The sequence below is a fragment of the Protopterus annectens genome, chromosome 6.part0 (assembly GCF_019279795.1).
Source record: "Protopterus annectens isolate FY-2018-M chromosome 6.part0, PAN1.0, whole genome shotgun sequence".
Classification (NCBI taxonomy): Eukaryota; Metazoa; Chordata; order Ceratodontiformes; family Protopteridae; genus Protopterus; species Protopterus annectens.
Genome location: NC_056737.1, coordinates 272,957,669 through 272,983,512, shown reverse-complemented (window position 1 = coordinate 272,983,512; position 25,844 = coordinate 272,957,669). Strand labels below are relative to the sequence as shown.

Sequence of the window (25,844 nt, the reverse complement as noted above, 5' to 3'; positions counted from 1 at the left end):
CTGGAGAAAAAGATAGTGGACAGGTGGGAAATCATGTTCAATAAAATCACAGAAGGACAAACCCCAGAATCTTGGAGAAAGGCAGTGATCTCTGTAATATATAAAGAGGGGAAAGACTCTTCTAGAGAATTGCTCTCTCTATCCTTCTAAATATTCAATTTTAATTACCAACTATAATCGCTTCATGCAAGTATTAACACAGATGGAGTCGGAAAATATTACCCAACTTGATATACGAGGACCAAACCATATTTGTTAGGGGGGGGGGGGTGAACAGAGTAAAGATGTGCAAGTAAACTTACATAACAGTAGATGTTTGAATAACTACTGCTGCAGTAGGCTTAGCTATACGTGTTATATCTTGACAAGAAAATAACAAGCCATCTTCCAAAGCTACAAGGCATCTTCCATGTGCTCGAACTGTTAGGCAGCTCGTATTGAGCTGCCTAAAAACACAAGTATGATCACCAAGTCATTCAAAGCTTTCATGCCAACTGAGAGAGGGAGAATGAGAGCAAAAAAAGCTAGTAGCCAGAGATAACTATTTGGAAATAGTCTAATTTGACAGGTTGTCCTTTCAAGAAATGAACAAATGAGCTGCAGACCTGAAAGATTTTACTCTGTCTGCAGTCATCCAAGGTATGGACCATCTTCTCTCATTTTTAGGTTCAGGAAAGAAAACAGGGAGATGGATAGTTTGTCATAAAGTAAACTCTGATACCACTTTAGGTAGAAAATGAGAATTAGTTCTCAAGAAAACCCTGTCTCTGTGGAAAATGAGACAGGATTAATTCATAAGAGCTGGCAACTAACTCAGATACTCTTTTTGTAGAGGTCACAGCAATCAGTAAAACAGCTTTCCATGCAAGTACCTCAAAATTCAGCCAGATAAGCTGGTTCAAATGGAGCGTGTTAGTTTCTCAAATACAAAATTAAGATCTCAAGGGGAGCCACTGGTTTTCTTGGAGGTCGTTTATGCACAACCCCTTTCAAAAACATTTGGACATCAGAATGCATTGAAAGAAGAGGATCCATGGGCTGACATACTAAAATGTCCAATAAATGAACCTTCATGGAGGAGTAACAAAAGGCCAAAGGATTATAACTCACAAATATTATAAAACCAGAGAAACACTAGCCCTAAATGGGTGCTGGTTATGTTGCTGGCACCACTTAGAAACTATTCTCCATTTGGTAACATATGACTTTCTAGTAGCAGACTTTCTTGCCTCCATTACCTGTTGCACATCCTCAGTAAGCATGTGCCTAAACAGAATTAAGACCCTAACATCCAGGCAATCAGTTGAAGTTGATTGGGGTCGGGGTGTATCAAACAACCCTGATCTTCTGAGAGTAGATAAATTCTGTGAGGAAGCTTGTGGTAAATTCCCTCAGTCATTTCTAAAAGGAGGGGATCAACTGATACCTGCACCACAAGGGAGTCAACACAATGATCTTAAGGGATGCAGTCTTAATCTTCCAAAATACCTTGGATATCAGTGGAAAGGGTGGAAAAGCATACAGAACACTCCTGTCAAAGGAAAGGAAAAGGCATCCGTCTTCCAGGCCTTTTTGCATGGAGTTATAGAGAAGAGCCTTCCCAACTGATTGTTTAGGGAGGAGGCAAAGAGGTCTAACTTGAAGACCTCCCCACAGATGGATCAAATCTTGGAAGACCCCCTGATCCATTTTCCATTCATGAGAGAGTTGAGTGCCTTGATCAGAGCAAGCATTTATTTTACATTTATGTGCTTGTATTTGTCCTTGGTGTCCCACACACCTTGAACTTTATCATTCCTGAAACTGCTCCCCAAGCAAAGTCTGAAAAATCTGTGTAGACTGACTACTTTGGAGCAGGGGGACGGACAAACCTGGATTTAAGGAAATTTGCTGCTACGGCCAAGTGATTTCTCTTCTGACAAATCCCATAACTGTGATTTGAAAAGATAATTGGTGTTGGTGCTGCAACCAAAGAGACTACAGATACCACTGTATCTTTCTCATGTGGAGTCTTGCCAGAACATCATGAGAATCATACATGACATAGGACCTAAAATCCTGAGGTACTCCCTCAAAGTGACTGAAGTCTGAGTGGAAACGCTAGAAAAAGATCTAGCTATAGATCCATTTTTCCTGGGGAAGAAAAGCTTTTTGAACTGCAGTGTCTAGCAGAGAACTCAGAAATACAATCCAGTAAGATGAAGTCAGAAAAGACTTTTGGAATCCCAGCTGGTGTAAAAGATCTCTCACTCAAGTGAGATTCCTGACACTTTGAAAAAGACTCTAGAGAGATAAGCAAGTTGTCTAAACATGTACAAAAATATGGCTACCCTGTAGCCTGAAATGATCTAAGACTAGTTAGACACTTTGTGAACTCTCTTGGTGCAATGTGTAGTTCAAAGGGTAAGGTAGAGAACTGATATGAGACAGACACACAACCGTAAGAAACACCTGAAGTATGAATGAATAGGGGTGTGATAAGCATAGTGATACAAGGAAACAAATGAGGAGGGAAAGGGTAAACAGGATGTGAAATGATATCTTGAACACTATCACCAGCTGGTTTAGGAAAGAAGATGCAGAGCTGGTCTCCAAGCATTTTCCCTCTTGCTTTGGCACCAAGAATATTCATGAAAAAAAAGAAGTTATATACTCACCATAACGTTCCATCTAAGTAGTGATACTTCATTTTATCTGCAACCTGTGGGTATTCGGATCCATTTCGGATCAGAGCCGGCAACTTTACAAGCATCTGCTCCGAGCCTCCAGCTCCTCACCCTCACCCTTACCTATAATACACCATCTCCTGCCTTCCCTCAGATCGAGTTTTCCGCAACTCAAACCAAACAGCAACTCAAACTAGAGTAAACCATACATGCTAATCACATGAGAAGGTTCGAGGTTAGGAGGGTGGGAAAGTTGCACAAAAATGAAGTATAACTACTCATCTGGAACATTATGGTGAGTACATAACCTCTTTATCTGAAGTAGTTAACTTCATTTTATCTGCAACCTGTGGGACAGAGTCCCCAGCTACTGAAACTCCTGGAAGGCCCTCATGGAAGGATATTCCTGAGCACCACAGAGCCGAAGGATGCTCTCCCTCTGGAAACTAAATCCAACTTATAATGAGAAATGAAGGTATGTGACAGCCCAAGTTGCTGCCGCACAAATGTCATCCAATGATACTCTAGACCAGAAAGCAGCAGACGTCGCCATAGATCTGGTAGAATGACCTTTAACAGGACCAGGAGGAGACAAGCCTTTGCAAATTTGCAAAATACTTAGTGTAATCCCTCTAGCTACGGAAACTTGGGAGATGGACTTACCCAAAAAGGGCTTAAAAAAGGACACAAATGACTGGTCAGACTTACGGAAGGGCTTTGTTCTATGTAGATAAAAATGAAGTTGTCTATGAACGTCTAGAAAATGCAGTTTAGATTCACCCTTGTTCTGAAAATTTGTGAAGAAAACAGGCAGGTTGTTTGATTAATGTTTGATTCAGAAGCCACTTTTGGTAAGAAAAAAGGGTTTGTGCAGAGAGAAACCTTATCCTTGTGGAAGATCAAATAAGGGGGCACAGGAGACAAGGCTTGAAGCTCAGAAACTCTCCTGGCTGACGTAATTAGGAAGGTTGTCTTCCAGGGCAAGAACTTCAAATCTGCTGATGCTGCAGGTTCAAAGGGGGGAGCAACTAAGGCCTGCAAAACCAAGATAAGGTCCCAAGGAGGAACAGGGTTCTTAACTGGAGGACGTAAAAGAAAGGTGCCTTTAAGAAAAGCCTTACACAATCTAGAAGAGGCCAGAGCATTCCTGTTTTCGCAAACATGGAAATTTGAAATAGCTGCCAGTTGCACTTTCACAATGGAAGAATGGCCCCTTGTTGAAAAATGCTGGCTAAGAAATACAGTACCGCAGAGACAGTAAAGGGATCCAGCTTTCTCTGAGAGGCCCAAATAGAAAACCTCTTCCATTTACCGTGGTAAATCTTCCTAGTGGAGGACTTATGAGCTGCCACTAGAATAGTTTTCACTGAAGACGAAAGACCAGGAGTCCTGGCAATCAAGGGAACTGGAGCAACCAAGCTGTCAGCTTGAGGCTGTCCAGGTTGGGCGGACAGGCGCCTGAAGGATGAGAAATGAGATCCGGGCAGGGATCTACAATCCAAGGAGGAGCTAGAACATGAGACCAGAGGAAGAGGAACCAAATCTGACGAGGCCAAAACGGGGCAATGAGGATTACCTTGAAACTTCCAAATAAGTGGTAATGGGGGATACGCATCCAGTAGCCTGGGAGGCCAAGCATGAACTAGAGCATCTCATGGGGGGTCCCCTGGTGAGGGAATCAGAGTGAAGAACTCAATGCACTTCACGTTGGAAGGAGATGCGAAGAGATCGCAGCAAGGCTGTCCACACGCAAGGAAGATCTCCTCCGCTATTGATCATTTCAGAGACCACTCACATGGCATTAGAATAGCCAGACTCAATCTGTCCACTGCACTGCAATCAGAAACCAACTAGTGAAGATTGCCCACTCCCACACTCTCATGGCCTTGCGACACAGAGGGTATGATCTAGTTCCTCCCTATTTGTTGATGTACCAGACAACTGACATGCTGTCTGACTGAATTGCAATAGTCCCCGAAGGAAGAAAAGTGTGGAAGGCTTGCAATGCTAAAAGCACTGGTCTCATCTCCAGAACACTGATGTGAAATCTGGTCTCGATCTGGGACCACGTGCCTTGGACCGTCCTTCCCAAGATAATGCTCCCCCAACCCGAGATGAGAGGTATCTGTGGTCACTGTGGCTTGGGCTGTGGGTGGAATAAATGGGCGTCCCGCTGCGATCTCCAGGGATTGGACCCACCACAGGAGTGACGCCCTGCAGGCTTTGCTGATTTGAATTGGGTATGCCAAGTGGAGATCTAGCCAAGACCACTATACAGCTAGAGTCCACTGTAGAACACGCATGTGAAGATGCGCACTGTGGAGGATAGAAATTGCTGCAGCCATACAGCCCAGGGCTCTGAGAACGCCTGCCGTCTTTGGTAACCTGGGGCCAAGAATGATTGACACATGAGCCCTTAGACTCTGGACCCTGTCTGGAGTTAGAAAGACTTTCAGTTGAAGGGTGTCTAGCCAAACCCCGATAAAGTCCAAGATCTATACTGGGTCCAAGAGGGACTTGGGAACATTGATCGTAATCCCTAGCAGGTCTGCAAGATGAAGGAAGGAGTCTCTGGCTTGGCAAATAAAAGACAGTTGGTGGAAGCAGCGAGGACCCAATCATCTAGGTAAGGGAATACCTGAATCCCCTGAAGCCTCAGGTGAGCCGCTATGACTGCCATTACCTTGGTAAACACCCTGGGGGCTGTAGTGAGACCGAAGGGTAGGGCTCTGAACTGGAAATGACTGGCTCCCAGCCGGAAGTGAAGGAATCTCCTAGAGCTTCTGAGAATCTTGATATGGTAGTAAGCGTCCTGGAGGTCTATCGAGCACATCCAGTCGCATTCTCGAAGATAAGGTAGAATGGACTGCAGGGTGACCATCCGGAATTTCTGTTTGGTGACAGCCAGGTTTAAGGTAGACAGGTCCAAAATGGGTCTGAGGTCCCCCGTCTTTTTTGGCACTAAAAAGAACCTGGAGTAAACACCTGACCCGGCCTAATCGGGGGGGGGGGGGGGACCGGTTCGATGGCCCATTTCTGAAGCAGCTTTGAAACCTCTAGCGCTGCTGTCTCCCCTTTGAGCGGGTGGGATGTCTTAGAGGTGCTTTGGTTGGATTGGAGGGGCAACAAATGGGATGGTGTAAACCTCTGGATATTATTTGAAGCACCCAACGATCTGCACTTGTGGACTCTCACACCGTTGGGTGCAATGACAATCTTCCCCCGACTGCCTCCAAAGTAGGACAGTCAGGCAACCCCTCACGGCTGCTGCACGGGCCTGTCCGAGAAGGGCTCCATAGACCCAAAGTTCCTCGGACCCCCTATGCCTCTGGGACGGTGTCTGTCATGTCCCCCTCTGCCTTTAGGGGATGAGTTGTCTTGAGAGTCCCGGGAAAACTGTGATTTCTGGAACCACATCTTCTTTTGTCCTCTGATTCCTGGAAAAAGATCTCTGAGAAATGGAGAAGCGGATTCAGACAGCAGACAAAGTCTTCCCGTCTTTTTCACTCTGGACAAGGGTGTCACGTGCGGTCTTCTCAAAAAGAGAAGAACCATCGAAGGGAGCATTCGTAAAAGATGCCTTGAAGGGGTCTGCAAACTGACACAGTCCGAGCCAAGCGTGTCGCCTCATAGCTACGCCGGTCCCAGCCGCCCTAGTTGCTCATTCCGTAGCATGGGAAAGGAGGCACATGGACGTGTTAGATATTGATTTCAGAGTCGACATTTTCATGGAGAACAGATGCTTGTCCTCCTGCAACAAAGACTCTGGGGGACGACTCAGCTAATTCTGTGACTAGGTCTCACTGCAGTCGTATAAAGTGTGCCAAGTAGTTCAGCGCTTGGATGGAAAACATCAGTGAAGAATATACTCGCTTCCCAAATCAGTCCACTGTCCTGGACTCCTTGTCCGGAGGGTGGACCGATGAACTTTCTTGAGCCAGTTCCCTCTTGGTGGTTGCTGCAACCACCATAGCGTCCACAGGGGATCTCTTATACCATTGCCTGTCTGTCCGAGGGTGGAGACAGAATCTGGTCTGAGCGCTTAGGTATTGGCTCTATGGTGTCAGGCTCCTTCCATGCCCGTGTGGTGATAAGATCTACTAAGGTATCCGCCAGCGGGGACACCCAGGACATAGATGGGCCTGTGCCAAAAGCCTCCAGGAACATTGACTCATCCGTAGAAGGTTTTGGGGCTGACCAACCTCCCCTCTGGTGGAGGATCTCCATGATGTCTCCAAAGGAGACATCCTCGGGAGGTGACCTGGGGGAACCTTCTCCATCTAAATCAGTGTCTTCTGTAAGGGACTCAAGGGAGTCCAGGTGCCTCCTTTTGCATGTGTGCTTACGAGAACCCTCTTCAGTGGGACTCTCTGAAGAGAGCTCGTGAGCCGCAAGGGGTTCCTCCAGGGGAACTGCCTGGGGCTCCTCTAGCGCGGGCTGTCCCTCAGACAAGCTGAAGGGAGTCGTAACCAAATCTGAGGGAGTCTGGGCAATATCCAAAGAAATAGGCTGGGGTCTCGATTCTTGGCAGAGAACCCTCTCCACCACATCGAACGCCAATGGAGAGTGCTCCTCCTTAGCACCCAACAAGGAGGAAGCTCTCTCCAGGTCTGCCGTGAGGATCAGGGTCGAGGCTAGGGTAGCCGGAGCTCCGAAGGAATGGCTTGGATCTGACAAGGTCGGAGCTGAACACACCTCCATCCCCTTGGGTCTGAATCCCCGTCCTCGGCCCCGAGAGCTGCTCGGATCTGAGGAACTCAAGGTAATCACCGGAGTCTAGGTTGGAGGAACCATCGGCGCTGAATCCCCAGCTCCGAAGATCCTCGGATCCAAAAACCCCAAAACGGCAGGCCGGATCAGGGAAGGAGAAATCGGATGAAAAAATGGCATGGAGGTCCCCCCCCCCCCCCAGAGGGAGAGGGGCCTGGCATGACACCCATCTGGATTTGGGTCCGAATAAATCTCATCATCTTGTCCATATCCATTTCAGAGAGACTCCGAGTCGAGCACGAGGAAGCGACAGACTCAGATCTGGCTGGTCGTTGGGAGGATCTGGAGGAAGGCCTTGGCACCGGGGAGAATCTGGGGGAGTGGAGCTGGGGAGAGACAGTTCTCGATACCTTGGAAGGCGGGCTAAGGAAGGACTCCCGATCTGGAAACAGTTTACGGGGCCTATCCCCTTTCTTCTCTCTGTCTCTCCTGTCTGTATCCTTGCGTCCTTTGTCTCTCCCTTTCACATCCCCTTCAGCAGGTTTAGCAGGAGGGTGAGTCCCAACCTGGAGGGGGGGGGTTGGGTGGGAGTTGTAAAAGCCGAGGATGAAGTGTTCGTAGGTAGGTACTAGGCTATCTGCCTGAAGGCATTTATAAGCCTAGCCAGAATGTGTTTGCTTTCGCCACCTCCTTATATTAGTTCCCTGTGCCTCTGTCCAGCAGAGCCACTGAAGTGATCCCCGGGGTAAACTTTGTTTCCCATTCACTCGTCAAGGTTTCTCTAAGAGTGTTAGCGAGGAGCTATGCCTAATGTAGATTGGAATCTTGTTCCAAAGCATGGGAAGTCTCAGGGACAGGAATCTATTCCTCCAGCATGCCCTATTTATTGTTGTGGTGAGGTTTAGATCCCTAGAGCATGTGGCTCGAGGGGATAAGGTTTTCTTTAGGTGGAGCATGTCCATCAATTCTGGGTTGGACATGGCCTTGTATGTCAGGCAGAGATCACCTCTGAGTAGGCGGTATGCAACCGAGTACAGCTGGAGTTTCTTCAGTCGAGCTGCATAGGGCATCTGTTTGCGGCCAGTGATCCTCTTGGTGAGGGTACTTCTGTGGTCTTTCCAGCTGTTGCAGGTATCTTGTAAGGTACATCCCAAATAGGGCATTGTACTCTATGATGGGTCTGATAAGTAGAGGGGCACAATGACCTCTTTTGATCTGGATGCGAACCCTTTTGTGATTAGGTGGGTCACACAGGATTTTCTAACCACTTTGGCAATGTGATTATCAAAGGACAGAATACCATCTACTTGGGTCCCCAGATCCCTTTTTACGTTTTCCATATTTAGGGGATTACCACCTATGTGGTAGTTTATGGGTACTTTGTTTTTTCCAAAGGGGATGACTATGCACTTTTTGGCATTTAGCTTGAGGCCATAAATTTGACACCAGGTATCCGTCTTAGTGAGACCCTTTTGGAGGATGTCGGTGTCAGCCGGATAGTCAATTATAGCCCTTAGTTTGCAGTTGTCTGCAAACCTGGTCAGCCATAGTCCTCCTGTGCTTGCCTGTACCTCTAAGTCTGTGCCAAACAGGAGGGGGTCGTAGGACTGAGCCCTGGGGAACGCCACTTGTAACCAATTTAGAGTCGGACCTAGCTCCTGCAACTCTCACCATGTGGGTTCTGTCCATGAGCCAGTTGGCAACCCATCTTGTGACGTAGGGGTTTATGTTCAGGCAGGTAAGCTTGTCTATAATGCCAGAATGGGGAATGTTGTCAAAGGCCTTTGCGAGGTCTAGGTAGGCTGTGTGTACCCACCTTTCCCTCATCTATAGCCTTGGTAACGGTCTCAAAGAAGTCCACCAGGTTTAGGAGGCATGCTCTGCCCTTAACAAAGCCGAACTGGGTAGGGTCCAGTGTTTGGAGGTTCCCAATGCCTCTGTTAATGAGTTCCATGATGATGTGCTCCATAGCCTTGCAGACCAAGCTAGTCAGGCTTATACGGTGATAGTTCCCAGGGTCTGTTGTGGCTCCACCTTTGTGAAGCGGAATAACCGTTGCTGTGCGCCACTCTATGGGTACAAAGCCTGTGGAGACGCTGAGTTTGAACAGTGTGTTTAGGTGAAGGGTTAGTTTGTCTTTGACCTCATGTAGGATGCATCCTGAGACACCATGTGGTCCCATTGATGCTGTGTTTTTGGCTTTGAAGATGGCTGTTTTAACCCAAGTGTCTGTGATTTCAGGGACTCTACATTCTTCTGGTATGGTTATGGGCCCTTTTGGGGGTGAGGGGGGGTGAAGTTTGCACTGAACCTGTCTGCCAGGATGTTAGCGTTATCGGTCGGTTCAGTGTATTTTGTGCCATTCTGCACTAACTCTGAGCAGATCTGAGCATTACCATTTAGATTCTTGACATAGCTAAAGAATGCCTTGTGGTTATCTTCGGAGTCCTTGGTAATTTTTTTTCGAAGCTCACCTTGGATGATTTTATGAGGGATCGTAGTTTCTTCGAGGATGTCTTCCCCTCTTGGGATTTTACTCTTTTCTGTACTAGTTTCCTCCTTCTATTGTATAGCTTGTTTATGGCAGGGGTCCACCAGACTGGTTTCCTTGTCTTGGAGGAGTGACTCTTGGTTTTGTTTGGGATAGCATGATCCATGCATTCTTGTAGGTGCCTGTAGAATGCATTAGTAAAGGATTTTGCAGCTTGGAAAGCGCTATCCTTTAGCATGGGGGCTTTGAAACTTTCCACCTCTGTCTTAAGTAACATGAAGTTTGCTTTTGAAAAAAGTTTTTCAAGGTGGTTTCCTTGTCCGGGGGTGGGGGCGGAATGTGGATATCCAAAGTGATTTGCTTATGGTCAGATCTAACCAGCGAGGGATTGACCTCTGGTGTGGAACACCGGTCACCCATGTTGGTGATGACCAGGTCCAATATGTTTGTCACCTCTGGTGGGAGTGCTGACCAGTTGATCCAGGGCAGTTGAGTTTATAAATTCTAGGAAATGTTGAGCAAGGGATTTAGTACTCGAGTAGTTCTCCCAGTTAATGTTTGGGTAATTGAAATCACCCAATATTAGGGTGTTTGGTAGGACCTTTACATTTCCCAGTGTTTCTAGAAATGCGGAATGGGGGTCCTGGGACATGGTGGGTGATTTGTAGCAAGCTACAATTTGAACTGCAGTTTTGCCCATTGTTAATTGCATGTGGATGATCTCTGAAGCATCGTGCTTCTGCCACTAACCTGGAGGTGTGGGTATCCTTGATTAATATGGATACGCCCCCGCCTTTTGTATTTTGGTCCGGGTTCTGTGGCCGAAATGTATGGTATGAGTTGTAACCTGGTAGTGCTGGGGTGCTCTCTGGAGCCTTAAACCAGGTTTCTGTTACTGCACATACATTGATTTTCTCCATACTGAGGAGTGCCTCGAGTGCGTGCATTTTGAGGTTTAGACTTCTGGCACTGAGTAGCATTACCTTCAGTTTTTTGTTACTTGTGTTATTTATGGTGGTGGGTTTGTCTTTTGAGCCTTGCCTAAAAAAGGCACTATGAGGGTGGCAAGCGCCTTGGCCAAAATTCGAAAGCCTAAGGGTGACAGGTGCAAGCCATCTCTAGAGAAGCAGCGTGGCTTGTCGAGCATGTCATCCCAGGTGGACAGACATTGGATTCCCCTTTGAATCACACCAGAAAGTTAGCCAATTGTTGAAATTGATAACTTCTTTATACCGTGGTATCATTCTTGGTGAAGACAGGATGCTACTCAGGGTCAGGGTCATACAGGCCTGGGCTACGTGATCAGAGAGCTCTTCCATGTCTTTTTACATGTAGTCCAGGGAGGTAGGGCTCAGGTCATTCACACCAGCATGGACAATGACAGAGTCGTATTTGTACTTGTTCTGGAGTGACCTGAGTGCTTGTGTTATGTGGCGGATCCTGGCACCCGACAGGCAACTAACAGTAACCTTCTCATTATTCAGCCAAGTGAGTGGGACCTCAGTGTGCCTGACTACAGAGTCACTTATTATTAGTATGTTGGGTGTGTTATTTTGCCTTAAGGGCTGTGATTGCGTGGCACAATGGTTTCGTGAAGTATGTGTTTCATGGTTTGTGTTGGGGAGTGGAGGTTGCTTGGATGTCTGCTTTGGAGGTCTCTGTTGCTTTTGAAGATTTTTATTTAGAGCCTCTGAGTATGTTTTTGTGTATTTATGTGTGTTTTTTGCTGTGCTGGTTTAATGGGTCTATGTGAGACTGGTGGTGTGATGCAACTATTTCCCTTCTCCTCTTGACTGTCTGATCCAGTCTTGGGTTGAGAGAGCTTAGTCTCCAGTTTGGCTGTATAATTGCATCTCTAGTATGTATTAGTGTTTGGTGGTAGGAAGAGAGGGTTGTCTTTGTACATAAGGCAGTTGTAACATTGTCTCAAAATACCTAAATTCACCAGATGGACTGGAGAGTACACCTGAAACTGCCCTTTGGGCATGCCTGGATAGGTACAGTGAACTGTTTTACTGAATGGCTGGTAAGGTCGAATAGAGAGCCTTGTCCTTCTGTACAGTATAGGGGGGTCTAGTGCTAGGGTTTATAAGTACTTGCTATGAGTTTTGAGCAAGTGCCAGGCTGAGAAATGAATGGCTTGAGTGCTTAAGTTGAAAGTTTGTCTAGTTCCAAGGGAAAAATTGAAGAGGAAACTTTGTGGAGCCGGGAATAGTTATACCCTAGCTAACTGGCACTGCCCGGCGCGCAAAACCGGGCAAATGTGCTTTTTGCAGCAGGGAAAGGAAAGAGAAAGAAATTAGCCCAAAATGGCCAATAAACTACTAATTTCTGGGCTGAAACCACTCCTCCAGGGACAGATAGGCTGCTCAAAGCTCCCCTCTCTCACAGATGAACAGAGAAACTTCCTTCTATCCAAGTAAGGTATGGGCAAACACAGAGATCTGTAACAGCCCTGAATCCAGCACTAACCAGAAAACTGGACAATACATGCTTAGAAAGGTGAGAAACAAATATATTTTTTCTTCAGAAAATAAAGCAGATACAATCAAAAAACACTTTAAATGCACAGAAAAAGATACTTAATGTTATATATCTCAGATCAGAGTTGTAGTCAGTGCCCCTAGTAATAAAGTAGGAAGAAACACAAATACAGTAAAAGCAGATGAATAAAGTGCAATTTATATATATATATATATATATATATATATATATATATATATTTATATATAAAACAATAGAAAACGAACAAACTGACCCAATTAACCAGAAAAAAACTCAAAACTGAGCCCTGTTCCAGCAGTCTTCAATCAGACAAGTTCAAACTGCACACTTCTAATACTAGGGTGCAGGGGAACCTTCTCCAAAACAAGATGGCCTGGATCAGTGCTCAAGTTATACAAACAAAGCTATATTCAACAGGCCTGAATCTGGTCTATGCTACAGCAACAAGGTGCACCAATTTCAGAAAGAAACAGTTCAAATAAGCCTGTGACCAGAAATTCCCAGCTCAGAAGGGCAGAATCCAGCCTCTCCTCCCACAAGAGTGCAGACCACAAACCTTCTTAATGTAGAATAACTGGCCTGAACCCAAGTGTTTAAACCAGAACTAATACACTTTTAGAATAGCAGACACCGAGCTTTCAATCAGCAATTCCCAGCTCAGAAGGATGTAAGCTACCTGTCCTGTCACAACAGTGCAGACCACAAACCTTCTTTATGTAAAACAACCGTTATGAAGCCCAAGTGCTTAAACCAAAAGACTTAGAATAACAGTTACAATTTAATCAGGCTACTACCAAGTACCAAGCAGAATAAATAAAACTGAGTACTTTTAAGAACAGGCAAAAGCAAAATAAAGTAGGAGGAAACACAAATACAGTAAGAGAGGATGAATAAAGTGCAATTTTTTTTTTTGTTAGTGAAATGCAAGGAGAGAGGTGGAAGCTGGGAGTAGGCCTTTTGCCACCAGTTTGGCCTTCCTATCTTTCAGGGCCCTCTGATTAAATCCAGCACACACACACTGCACTGAGAGGATAAATGAGCTACGCTCAGACAAAACGCACAGAATGTGACCATCCACCGGTGAAAGCTTATGGCCACACACTGTGCATTTTTTGAAAGTAGGTTTCAGCTGTTCAGACATTTTAACACAAAAGCAGCCACACCTAACAAACCCCAATACACTACTGACCATGCACACATTATAGGGAAGGGAAAACTAAAAACTTTTTTTTTTTTTGTAAACTGACGACCAAGCGTTTAGGGGGAGGAAAGGGAAAGAACTGAGAAAACTCTCTCAACACACAAAAATATCCCAAAAAGCACTTACAAAAACCCTAAGGCTTAGAGCTACGGAGACCACAGTGCTGACACACGAAGCAGCAAACGAGATGTGAGGGAAGGCAGGAGATGGTGGTGTATTATGGGTAAGAGGGAGGAGCTTGGAGCTCAGAGCAGATGCCTGTAAAGTTGCCGACTCAGATCCGATATGGATCTGAACATCCACAGGTTGCAGATAAAATGAAGTTAACTACTTCAGATAATCCCTTCCCAAAGTAAGGAGGAGGAACTGGCTCCATCACTCTCCTAAGATAAAAAGAAGTTATGTACTCACCATAACACTCCATGTGTGTTTGTTCATCTTACCTTCATTCTTTCACTGGCTGGGCACGGCACCAATCCTCGGTTCCTACTTGACCGTGTACAAAAGCTCGAGGTCTTCCACTGGTTCGTGGCTGTATCCCTATCCCATCATGCCCTAGTAGAGTTCCTCAGATCTTGTTTGCTAATAATAGTTTCCAAATGGACTATTGACACTTTTTTATATACAATGAAGATGGTCAGAGAATATTATCTGTCAAATGTGACCACTCGGTCATCCAGAAGCCAAAACGTTGGGGGAAGGAGGGTGTGATGCAAGAATGAAGGTGAGATGAACAACACACATGGAACGTTACGGTGAGTACATAACTTCTTTATGTGATGTTGTCCTATCTCTCCTTCATTCTTTTACTGGATGGGACAGTGTCCCTAGCACCATATTTCTTGGGTGGCTCACAGAGGAATATTCTTCAGAACAGTGGACCTAAAAGAGGCTCTATACCTGGAGGCCAACTCCACTTTGTAATGAGTGATAAAGGTATGAGGTCTTGTCCATGTTACAGCAGCACAAATGATATCAATTAGTAGTCTAGTGCAAAAGGCAGAAGCAGCTGCTATGGCTCTTGTAGAATGACCTTTGACTTTGCTGGGAAGATCTTTTAGATTTGTATGTAAAGGTAATACAATCTGACAGACATTTTGAAAGTGTGCTCTTAGATACAGGAGCACCTTTCTTAATTTCTGAAAAAGAAACAAATAATTGGTCAGAGTTTCTGAAGTCCTTTGCCCTATACAAGTAGAAACATAATTGTCTATGTAAATCCAGTTGGTATAGCATATACTCTGCCTTGTTGCCATAGTTGGGGAAAAAACACTGGTAGGTCTATGGACTGATTTAAATTAGACTCTGAGCATACTTTTGGTAGGAAGGATGGGTTTGTTCAAAGGAACACTCTGTCTTTGTGGAAAAGCATGTAGGGGGGCTTTACTGATAATACCTGTAGCTTTGAAACTCTTCTAGCAGAAGAGATGGCAATCAAAATAATAATTTTCCATGTCATGAACTTTAGCTCACAAGATGATGCAGGTTCAAAGAGGGGAAGAATCAAACAGGACAAAAAGTTTAGGTCCTATGGGGGTAGAGAGGTTATAATGGGTGGTCTCAATACAAGAGTGCCTTTCAGGAAGGCTTTGCATAGTCAGACATCAGATTTGGGGCTAAATCATTTATATGAAAATTGGATATCGCTAACTGGACCCTAATAGTAGCTGCAGCTGTGCTTTCATTAAACATCTCCGTAAGAAATTAAAAAATGGAACCTATGGGAGCAGAAAAGGGATCAATGTGATTACTTAATGCCCAGGAAAAAAATCTTCCATCTGCTCATGTATAATTTTCTTACTGAGGCCTTATGAGACGAGATCAAGATGTGCTTCACAAAAGGAGAAAGGTCAGGGAGCCTGGCTATATTTGGAATCGGAGCAACTAAGCTGTCAATTTGAGGGTTTGAAGAGAGTGGTGGAGCATTCCTGACGTGCAAGTCAGAAGTCTGGAACTGGGTCCAGAACCCTTACATAACAGTAGATGTCCAGAACCCACAGCTCCTCCTGGAGATGAGGCCAAAGGAAGGGGAATGAAATTTAACGAGGCCAGTATGGGGGGATGGGAATCAGATTGCTTCCCAATGTGCTGGTTTTAGGAAGAACTAATTATTAAAGGAAAGGCATACAGAAGACCCGAGGGCCAATCATGTACAAGTGCATACCTTGGTGACTCCCCGGAGGGGGGATTAGGGCAAAAATAGCTGCTGCATTTGGCATTCATGGATGTGGCAAAAAACGGTCACAGCAAGGCTAGTCCCATTTGTGGAAAATCATCTCCGCTACTTCTTGTTTTAGGATCCACTCGTGAGGCATCAGAATCGCTCTGCTGAGTTTGTCTGCTATCATGTTGGATTTCCCCGGGATGTGCGTTGCTATCAGAAAAAGTTGGAAGTCGCCCACTGCCACAATCTCAGGGCCTCTCGATGAAGGGGATAGGACCTGGTTCCTCCTTGTTTGTTTATGTACCAAACAATTGACATGTTGTCTGTCTGTATTGTAATCGTTCTCAGCGGGAGAGAGTCCTGAAGTGCTTGCAACATCAAAAGCACTGCTCTCATCTCTAGAACATTGATGTGCAAATGGACTTCATGATATTGCCATGTGCCTTGGACTGTCCTTCACAGATAATGCCCCTCCACCCTGTCTGGAAGGCATCCGTGGTTACTGTGGTTAAAGGCTGTGGAAGGATAAAGGCAGATCTGATGTCACGTGAGTGAAGTGAAGCCACCAGCAAAGGTCTGTTTTGCAGGACTCATTAGAATTTGGTGAGACATGGGTAGTTCCTGCAACGACAACTGAATGAACAGTAGACACTGCAGGATTCTCATGCGCATGTGTGCTAGTGGAAATAAATTTATTGCTGCTGCCATGGTTCTCAAGACTTGCAGAACTGTTTTTGCCTGTACTCTGTCTTGGAGAGAAGATACAAAATTTGTTGTGTCAGAACTAGAACTCTTCCTGTAAGAAGTTTTGCCATCATGTTGGTCATGTCTAGATCTGCCCCTATACAAACGATACATTGAGATGGCAACAAGGCAGATTTTTCATAATTTATCATGATTGCTAGGTGAGAGCAGAGAAGTAATGTGGTGTCTCTTGCTTGCCGTAGTAGATGCTTGGTGGTGGCGGTTAGAAGCCATTCATCTAAATGCGGAAACACACTGAATTCTGGACGTCTCAAGTGAGCCGTGACCACTGCCATACACTTGAACACTCTGAGGGGGCTGTAGTGAAACCAAAGGGCAGGGCTCGAAACTGATAGCAACTGGCTCCCAGCTGAAAGTGCAGATGACTCCTGGATGGCCTGTCCATTTTTATGTGGTAGTATGCATCCTGGAGGTCTATAGAGCACATTCAATTGTCTTTTCCCAGAATGCAGTACTGACTGCAGTGTTACCATCCAGAACTTTGTTTTTCTTACTGATCTGCTTAATCTGCTGAGATCCAGTATGGGTCTCCAGTCCCCTGTTTTCTATGGAACTAAAAAGAGCCTTGAATAAGTTCCGGATCCTATTGGGATGACTCTTGTCTAGCAACTTTTGAATTTCTAGTTACCTGTTCCCTTTGACTGGGTAGAACATCTGGGATGTTCTTTATGTTCGAGACGGGGAAGGAGAAAGGTATAGAGTAGCCTCTGGATATAATGCTTTGTACCCACTTGTGTTTTGTTATTTCTAGCCAGGCTTCTGGGTACAAAGATAAGTGACCCCCCGACTGCCTCCAGAGATGGACACATGGGCCTCCTTTCAGGAGCGCTGAAAGGGTCTACCTCGGAATGAATCTCTGTCACCCTGATTTTATGGACTCCCTCTGCCGTGTGGATGGCGTCTCCCATTACTGCTTCCCCCTCTGCCCCTGGGTGGAAGAGTCACCATGTGCATCCTGAAAAGTTCTCTGGGATTTTCAGAACCACATCTTTCCTCCCTTTTGACCTTTTGGGTAAGGTTTAGAAGGTAGTGAAAAATGGACTCCTATGGCAGAGACAGATTTTCCCTCCTGCTCGCACCTGGTGAGTGTGTCCTTAACTTTTGGTCCAAAAAGAGACTAACCATCAATGAGGGCATTAACAAAGGTGGACTTAAAGGGCTCCGCAAAGTCACACAAGTGCATCCAGGAATGTCCCTTCGGGGAAATTCCTGAACCCAGTGCCCTGCTCACTCCATCTGCTGCACAAGAAATAAGCCTCTTGGAGGAGTTAACCACAGAGTTTAAGGTGGAGAGCTGGGAGGAAACCTTGTCTGAAACCCCTGCAGCTACTGAACCTTGTAAAGTATCTCCTAGCTTTTTCCGACCTCTCTGCAATCTCGTAAAATGAGTTAAATAGTTCAGCAATTTGAGTGCAAATGTCGCGAAAGAGAATATGCGCTTCTCATATCTGCCCATAGTATGAGACTCCTTGTTTGGTGGATGGACAGACGAGGATGTATGACAGTTCCTTTTTGGTGGCTACCGCCACCACCACAGCATCTACACTGGGACACCTTTAGTAAGAAACTCCTTGTCCGAAGGGGCTGAAATAAACTTATTTGGTCTCCGAGGAACAGGTTACACTGAGACGGGAGACTCTCACTCCTTTCAACTAACTACATTCAGGAGTTCGTCAAAGGGTGTTGACACCCAAGAGGTGGAAGGGCTTGACCCAAAAGCCTCCAGGTATACAGACTCCTCCTCTGAAGGGTTGATGGGCTTCCAGCCGCCTCCTTATTTATAGATCTCTAGGATGTCTGCGAAGAAGATATCCTCAGAGGGTGACCGTGGAGACCCTTCCGATTCGAGGTCCATATCTGAAGTGATGGACTCCTCTGGGGAGTCTAAATGCTTCCTCTTGCATAATATCTCTTTCGAGGGACCTCTTTGGAATGGTATTCCAGAGAGGTTTCGGAAGAGAGGGCTTCACCCAATGGGGCATCCTGAGGCTTTGGGTTTCCACATCTGTGTGGATGTGCTGGTACGGAGACCGACACTGGTGCTTTTGGGGGAAGAATGGCTGTACCTGGGAGTGGAGCTGTCAGTGGTGACAGTACTCTCATCACCTCAAAGGCCCCCCGCACCCCTGATACGAGGAAGCTCCTGACCCCGAAGAAATAGAAGACATTCCTGGATCCAAGGGGGTTGGCTCCAAGGCCGATGTAATAGCTGAGCTAAAGCCCCGAGAGGCAAGTATAGATCAGACAACTGTCCAACCCGACTTTCCTCCCTGGACCTGACCTGAGAGCGTCGGCTCCCAGACCCCTCGAGTTCAGATGGAACAGATGAAGTCGGAGCAGTAGTCGGGCCTGAAGATCCTGGTGCAGGTCTCGGGACCAATGGTTGCAGACACTCCGGCTCAGATGTCTTGGGTTGGATCGGAGAAGTCGAGGGAGGGGAGGTGGTTTTCGTCGGCTCCAAATCCCTCTGGGTTGGAGTCGACAGTAGTTTGGCTAGCTCTGGTGTCCTCAAAAGTCTCCGCACCACACGATCCACATCATCGGACAGGCGTCTGGACGATCGAGAGGAGGGAGTAGGAGATCTGACTCATTGGAGCAATGGAAATCTCAGGGGTGGAGAGACCAGTTCCAGTTCTGGGGACCGGCTCTGTATTTGAACTCCACTGGCACCGAAACCACAGTAGGAGCCGAAGAGGAAGGTTTTTTTGAGCCTGATAGTCTTCGGGTCTGAGGAAGATCCTTTAGTCAATTTCTTTGTCAGTTCCAACTGAGTAGTAGTAATAGTAGATCTTTTTCCGTGACTTCTCTGTTATGGAAGACGGGGATTTTGATAATTTAGAAGTACTCTGACCTTTTTCAAGTGCTTCTGCAAATGGAATCTTCAGTAACCCCCTCAAAATTAGCTTATTCTTCCTCTCCAACAACACACTGCTGCTGAATGCATGGCAAAAGGCACATGATTCCTGTAGATAGACTGTGCCAAGACAGTACATACAAACTGTGTGACCATCAGTTAAAGACATTTTTGGTTACATTTGGTTCACTTTTTAAACCTCAAGGGTTTGGATTCTCTGGGATCCTTAGACATTGAAATATCAATGGCAGCAACAGGAATACAATCAAGAAAATGTAATACTAATAAAGACAAAAAAAATATTTTTTGTTTGGTAATAAACACTAAACAGAGGAACTTAGAACTAGAAACTAAACCAGTCTCAACTAAAACAATCTGCCTAATGAAAAAAAAGTTGAACAAGGAAAAAGGCCCTCTAATTTAAATGTATCAACTGTAGCTCTCTAACTAAAACAAGCTTACCAGGGAAGATTAAACAGATCTTTATATATATATATATATATATATATTATATATATATATATATATATATATATATGTATATTATTTATATAAAACTATTTAAGGCTCTCTAACTTAAACAAGCCTATTTCAAAAGGAGGAAAGTATAAAGGGGATAGGGAAGAGGTAAAATGGCCTAGAGAAGAAAAACAACGGCCAATTGCAACAACAACAGATTGAATACACTAATTTAAGAACTAAGCTAAATACTACAAATCTGTGACCAATTTACAAAAAAGACAATTTAAACTATTTTAGAAGAAAAATGTATAGACGTAGCCAGAGCCAAAATGAAGAACACCCGATCTTCTTAGCAGCAAACGAGATCTCAGGAAGTCAACAAGGGCATGATGGGATAGGGATACAGCCATGAGCCAGTGGAAGCCCTCGAGATTTTGTACACGGCTGAGTTGGAACAGAGGATCGGTTCCAAACCCAACCAGTGAAAGAATGAAAGCGAAATAGGACATCACATCATATATTAAAGGGGACGGAGGGAAAAGTGTCTGGTCTAGTAGAGAGGAATCACTCTTCCTTAGGAAAAAGAAATTTTCTCCTACTGCCATCTGTAATCTTGATGAATGATCTTCAAAATCCATTGTCTGAAACTATCTGCTGTCAAGGAAAGCAGTAGAGATTCAGACTTTCTGGAAGGGAACAGGGACTGCCAGGGTGGGGGAATAGGTCCCTCAAATAGTCAGTCTGACTTGGACTGTCCTTGGTTTTGGGGAATTCCTGTATTATTTTTTTTTTTTTGAAGACTCTTGCCATTTCTTCTTAAAAGTGTTTACCAGCATTTTGCTTCTTGCCGAAATTGAACAGGTTAAAAAATCCCTTAGAAAATTTGGAAAGGAGGGCTGAAAAAATCTTAGAGATTCCCTGTATCATCTTACCCCTTCTCACAATTTTTTGATAACCTCTGCAACAGAAGGATCAAAAACTAAATCTGTACCTAAAGGAGAATTTAAAATCTCATTTTCCTCATCATCTGGGGGCCTCTAAGAATGTAGCCAGGCAAACCTCCTCAAAACAGTACCAGTGGCTGTAGCCCTGGAAGTAACAAAACAGAGTCAAAAAACACTCTGAACAATGAGCGACCTGTTAAATGGAAGGAATGAAACAATTTAAAGAATGAACTGCAGACAAAACATTTGTGACACTGACAGCTAGTCAGAAGAAACTATGATATGAGCATAGCAATTCAAAATTCTGAAAATCAAAGATGCAGAAGCATACACTTTTTATCCCTAATTATGAATTATTCTCCCATCCTTGAAAGAAAGTAGAGGATTGGAATTATGTAAATGTTTAACAGCAGTAGGATTAATAAAAGCTATAACTGTTGGGTCAAGTTTGGGATGACTGTATAAAAACTTAAGAATTGGACTTCCACGATGGCTGCACACTGATCAACAGCTTAATTTCAGCTGTCCCAGTGTGAAAAAAGAAAATGGGAAAAAAGGGCTAGTAAATCTGACAGCTTTAATAACATTCAGTTACTGGTTAGTAAGTACACTGCCTGAATGCCAAAGAAGAAACTTAAAGAGAATCTGAAAGAAAATCAACTAGAAAATGTGAAGAGGAAACACTGACTGGGAAGAATCTTGCATCTGTTCAGCAAAAAGCAGTTCAAGCTTCAGCTTTGGTACAAAAGATGCCTTCCAGTAATTTAGAGGAAAACATAAATCAAATATACTCAGAGCTGATTAAAATAAATTAAACAATGAAGGAGTATATCAACTCTAATAACAAAAGGCTGGAAAAAAAATAAGTAGCTATTCAGATGAACAGATAAAACTGCAAAAATCAAGTCAAAAATGAAGAAAAAGACTACTGAGAATTAGACTTCTCAAGAAGAGCTGGAAACGATCTATATATAGATCTATTTTTCCCTGTGGTAGAAAAACTGTTTGTACTGAGGTGTCTAGCAGGCACCCCAGGGACAGAGTCATGGAATCCCAGTCTGCATAAGAGATCTCTCACCCAGTCAGATAGGCACAAAAAAAAAAAAAAAAAAAAAAAAAAAAAAAAAAAGGGTCTTTCACATTTCACACTAAGTGAAGACCAAAAAAAAAAAGGAAAAGATCTTTAATGCAAAACATCGTAGTTCTGCATTAAAGTATCTCTGTGTTTAGCGATTTCTGATTGGCCTGTATGCCGGTATACGAGCCAACCAAAAACATCCGCATAACGGAGCTACTGCTGTTTCATGCAGAACTGCAGCAGTTCTGCATTAAACAGCAGTAGCTCTGTTTTGCGATTTTTTTTTTTGATTGGCTCGTATACCAGCATACGGGCCAATCAAAAAAAAAAAAAACGGAGGCTAGCTGGGATTTTAACGGCAGAGTGGGACTCGGAATTGGGCTGCTGATCTTGGGACAGTCCCGCTCAAATAGGGACGTCTGGCAACCTTGCACCCATGTGAGAGATTCATGACACTTTGAAAAAGACACTGAAAAGATAAGCAAGTCATCTAACTATGGAAAAATGTGGATACCCTGTATCCTTCCATGTACTATAACTTTGTGAATGGTCTTGGGGCAGTGGATATGCCAAAGTGTAAGGCAGATAACTGATAAGGTGATCCATCTGAAATCTGGATAGATATGAATGTGATAGGAAGATTAGCATTTTATAAAATTTACGGTTACCAAAAAACTCAAACAAGGAAGAAGGGGTAAGAGATTGTGTAGTGAAAACATTTTGAACTATGACATTATCACAAACTAGTTTAGGAAAGAAAGGTCCAGAGCTGGTCTTCAGGCATTTTTTTTTTCTTTGACACCAGAAACAATATTGAATAAAAACCTCTTCAACAACAGGATGCAGGAATGGCTTCTATTACACCCTAACAAAGCCATGTACTGTAGGACAGGAACAGACGTAGTTTGGTTTGGCAGATGTAGAATAATTGCCTGGAAAAAAATGCTTTCTTTCCACTGCCATCTGTACCCCTGCTGAATTGGTCTCAGAACCCACTTGTCTGAAACAATCAGTTGCCAAAGACAGAAATGGAGACTCAGACTTTTTTGGAAGAGATAAGGGACTGCTAGTGGGGGTGGGGTGAGGGGAGCAAAGTCCCTTACATAATAATTCTGACTTCACTGTCCTTTATATTGGTTGGGTGGGGTCCTGCTTTCTTTTCTTTTTTGAAGATCCCTCCCACCATTTTTTTTAATGTTTACTTAGTAGCATTTTACCAAGATGGTGTTTTGTTTCTTGTCAAAACTGAATGAGGGGAGCAGAAAATCAATGAGTGAATTTAGAGGTGGGCTGAAAAATCTGAGATTCGCTATCAGTTTACTCCTCTCATCACATTTTAATAACCTCTGCAGCTGAGGAACCAAAAACTAAATCTCTACCCGAACGTGATTTTAAAATCTCTTTTTTTTTGCATCCACTGGGAGGTTTTGAGAAAGCAGTCTGGCAAACCACCTCAACAAAGTACCAGTGGCAACAGCCCTGGATGTAGTATCCACACAGTCATGAACATACTTTAAACAATGAGTGGTGACCTGATAAATAGAAGAAAGTAAACCACAAAAAGCAGATTTTTCTTCTCAAGAAAGAACTGCAGATAAAACATTCCTCGTACTTTCATCATTAGTCAGAATAAATGTTAGCGTAAGAGTCTGACAATTCCAAATTTCAAAAATTAAAGCTGCAGATGCATACACTTTTCTCCAAACTTACTGTTTTTACCATCTTTGTCAGGAGGGGGAAGGATTAGATTTAACAAAATGCTTGGTAGCAGCTTGATAAACTAAAGCTATAGCTGCTGGATCAGGTCTGGAGTGTGTGTATCTTCGGTCCAGCAGGCTGGCTATCAGGGAAACCACATTCTGTGACAAACACATCCTCTAATGCTGACAGCACTGTGTGGGGGGATGGGAGGAGTTTCTGAGATTTCTGGTTGCAACATTTAATTGTATTTTCTGAGGGACTGAGAACTCTCAGTGTTCTCCTGCTGCAAACACTGGCACATTCTGGAAATAGACTCAGAGAAAGGGAGATACAGAAAATATGCTCTTCTCTGAGTCTGAATCAAAACTCTGAAGGAAAAAAACTCAGTCCCATCACATTCCTTTCAAGATTAAATTTATTCAACCTCTTCCCTTTTCCTCTAACCAGAACCCACCTGACAAGAACAGTCAATAGCCTGTAAAAGACCCTGAGCCAGACTTAATAAACTGCTCCTGTACAGTGAGACTACAGCAGGGTAAATTTTCAGTTTTCTTTTCCTTCTCAACAGGAAAATTACGGCAAACAGGATTTTTAAAGGCAGCAACAGCTTCCACAAGGATGGGCATAATGTTCTGGTTTAGCAGGGGCACATTCCCTGCCCCCTTTCTTAACAACAGTGGCTCTTGGTAGCTAAGGGAACCCCAAAAGCCACAGAGGGGACATGGCTAATCTCTGGTACACAGTGGCTGCATGGACAAAACCAGAGAGAGCTGGGGGGAATAAGTGGTGTGAGGAACCAGTTTTGGTCACAACAAAGTCACTCACCTGCAGCTGAGGCAAATTGCAAGCCTGATGAGGTGGAAAACGTTGTTTAAACTTTTTCTTTTTGTGGCTTGATGAAGGCATGACCATAGGACTAGTAGTTTGTTTCATGTTCAAACAGAAAATGGAGCCTCTTTCCTGGAGAAACTAAGCAGCACAAGCCGGTAAAATTTGAAAGTAGTATAAAGTCCTTTAACCAACAAAAACACAATTTTTCCACAGAAAACATTTTTAGAATGTTTATATCACCTTTTAAAATGTTAAACAAAACTGCACATCTGTTTCAAAGTACAGCAAAGTTGTGTGACGGTCAATACAAACACATAATCCAGGATTAAAAAGTACTTTCCTACACAGCCAATAACCAAATGGCAAACTCTACAACTGTAAATTCAACTAGTGTAAATGCAAAAAATGTTGCCATGAGAATAAGATGCAAGATTTATTGAAAATGGAGTACTTTTGTTTCTTTTATACACAAAACATCTTCAGATCAATTTAAGCACTAAATCATTTAGTATTTATAGTTAATTAAAACTGACTGACAAAACATCACACCAATAAGAACAAACCTAAAATACATGACAGTGAATAACAGAGTAAATACATAGTATAACAGAAATTAACCAACACTTTCGAAGTATTTTAAAATAGCATCTATCAAAAGTTATTATGGCAATAAAAATCATATTAATTAGTAATTTTTTTTTAAATCCCCTTGGTGTAGCTGCTTGCCTTGTCAGGTGGAGTGCCCATAGCCAAGTTCCTTCTTAAATTACTTTTCCCTGGATCCCCCCCAACCTCAAACTACTGGTCTGCGGCGCTCTAACTGAACCGGGCAACCTCGTGATAGTTATTTTCAAAAGATACAAAAAATATGTTTTATCCTCTGGACAAAACTGTTAATGGTTAACCCTTGTTTAATTTTTTTTTTTTTTTTAACTAAAGCACTCCACCGCAGATGTTAACTGCCCCCATCCCCCAAATCCTTTGCTTACTAACAGCAGTCTCCCTTTGTATGCTGTTCAACTATTTGAAAGCCCTGCCAGTTTTTCTACTATTACTAAACCCTTTCTCTTTTAAATTATGGTCTTTCTAAATCCCACATACTCCTTGGTAAAAGTGGTTTACTTTATTTCAATAAGAAAAGTATGCAAAACAAGCAAGTCCAAAGTACCTACTGCCTTTCTTGTTTGTTTCTGTAGACATGCACATCTGTGAAATCAGGGCCAGCCCTTTTCATCATATGACTGGCTACCCACCATTTTCCTGGTCTATCATTCCTCCCCCTCCCCCACTAGCTTTCTACCTAAAACTTGTTACCACCTCTCTAATTCTAAAACTGAAACCCTGTTCCCTATCTGCTTGACAACCTCCCCCCAGAATACTTGAAAATCACTGCTGACGCAATAGCATACCCCTATCAGCATTCTAATAAACCAATGCATCTCTGAAGGAACCAACCCACAAATATGGAAAAA

The 25,844-nt window shown here is 43.9% G+C and overlaps 1 protein-coding gene across 1 annotated transcript in view; it reads right to left on the bottom strand.

Annotated features, from left to right (window-relative positions):
• PALS1 (protein associated with LIN7 1, MAGUK p55 family member) overlaps nt 1–25,844 on the bottom strand; it is a 2,503,255-nt gene that overhangs the window by 331,338 nt on the left and 2,146,073 nt on the right. Inside the window, exons 18-19 of the mRNA XM_044074024.1 lie at nt 20,350–20,368; nt 18,636–18,645 (exon numbers count right to left, since the gene is read on the bottom strand). Coding sequence (XP_043929959.1) covers nt 18,636–18,645; nt 20,350–20,368 — 29 coding nt within the window. The remainder of the gene's footprint in view (nt 1–18,635; nt 18,646–20,349; nt 20,369–25,844) is intronic.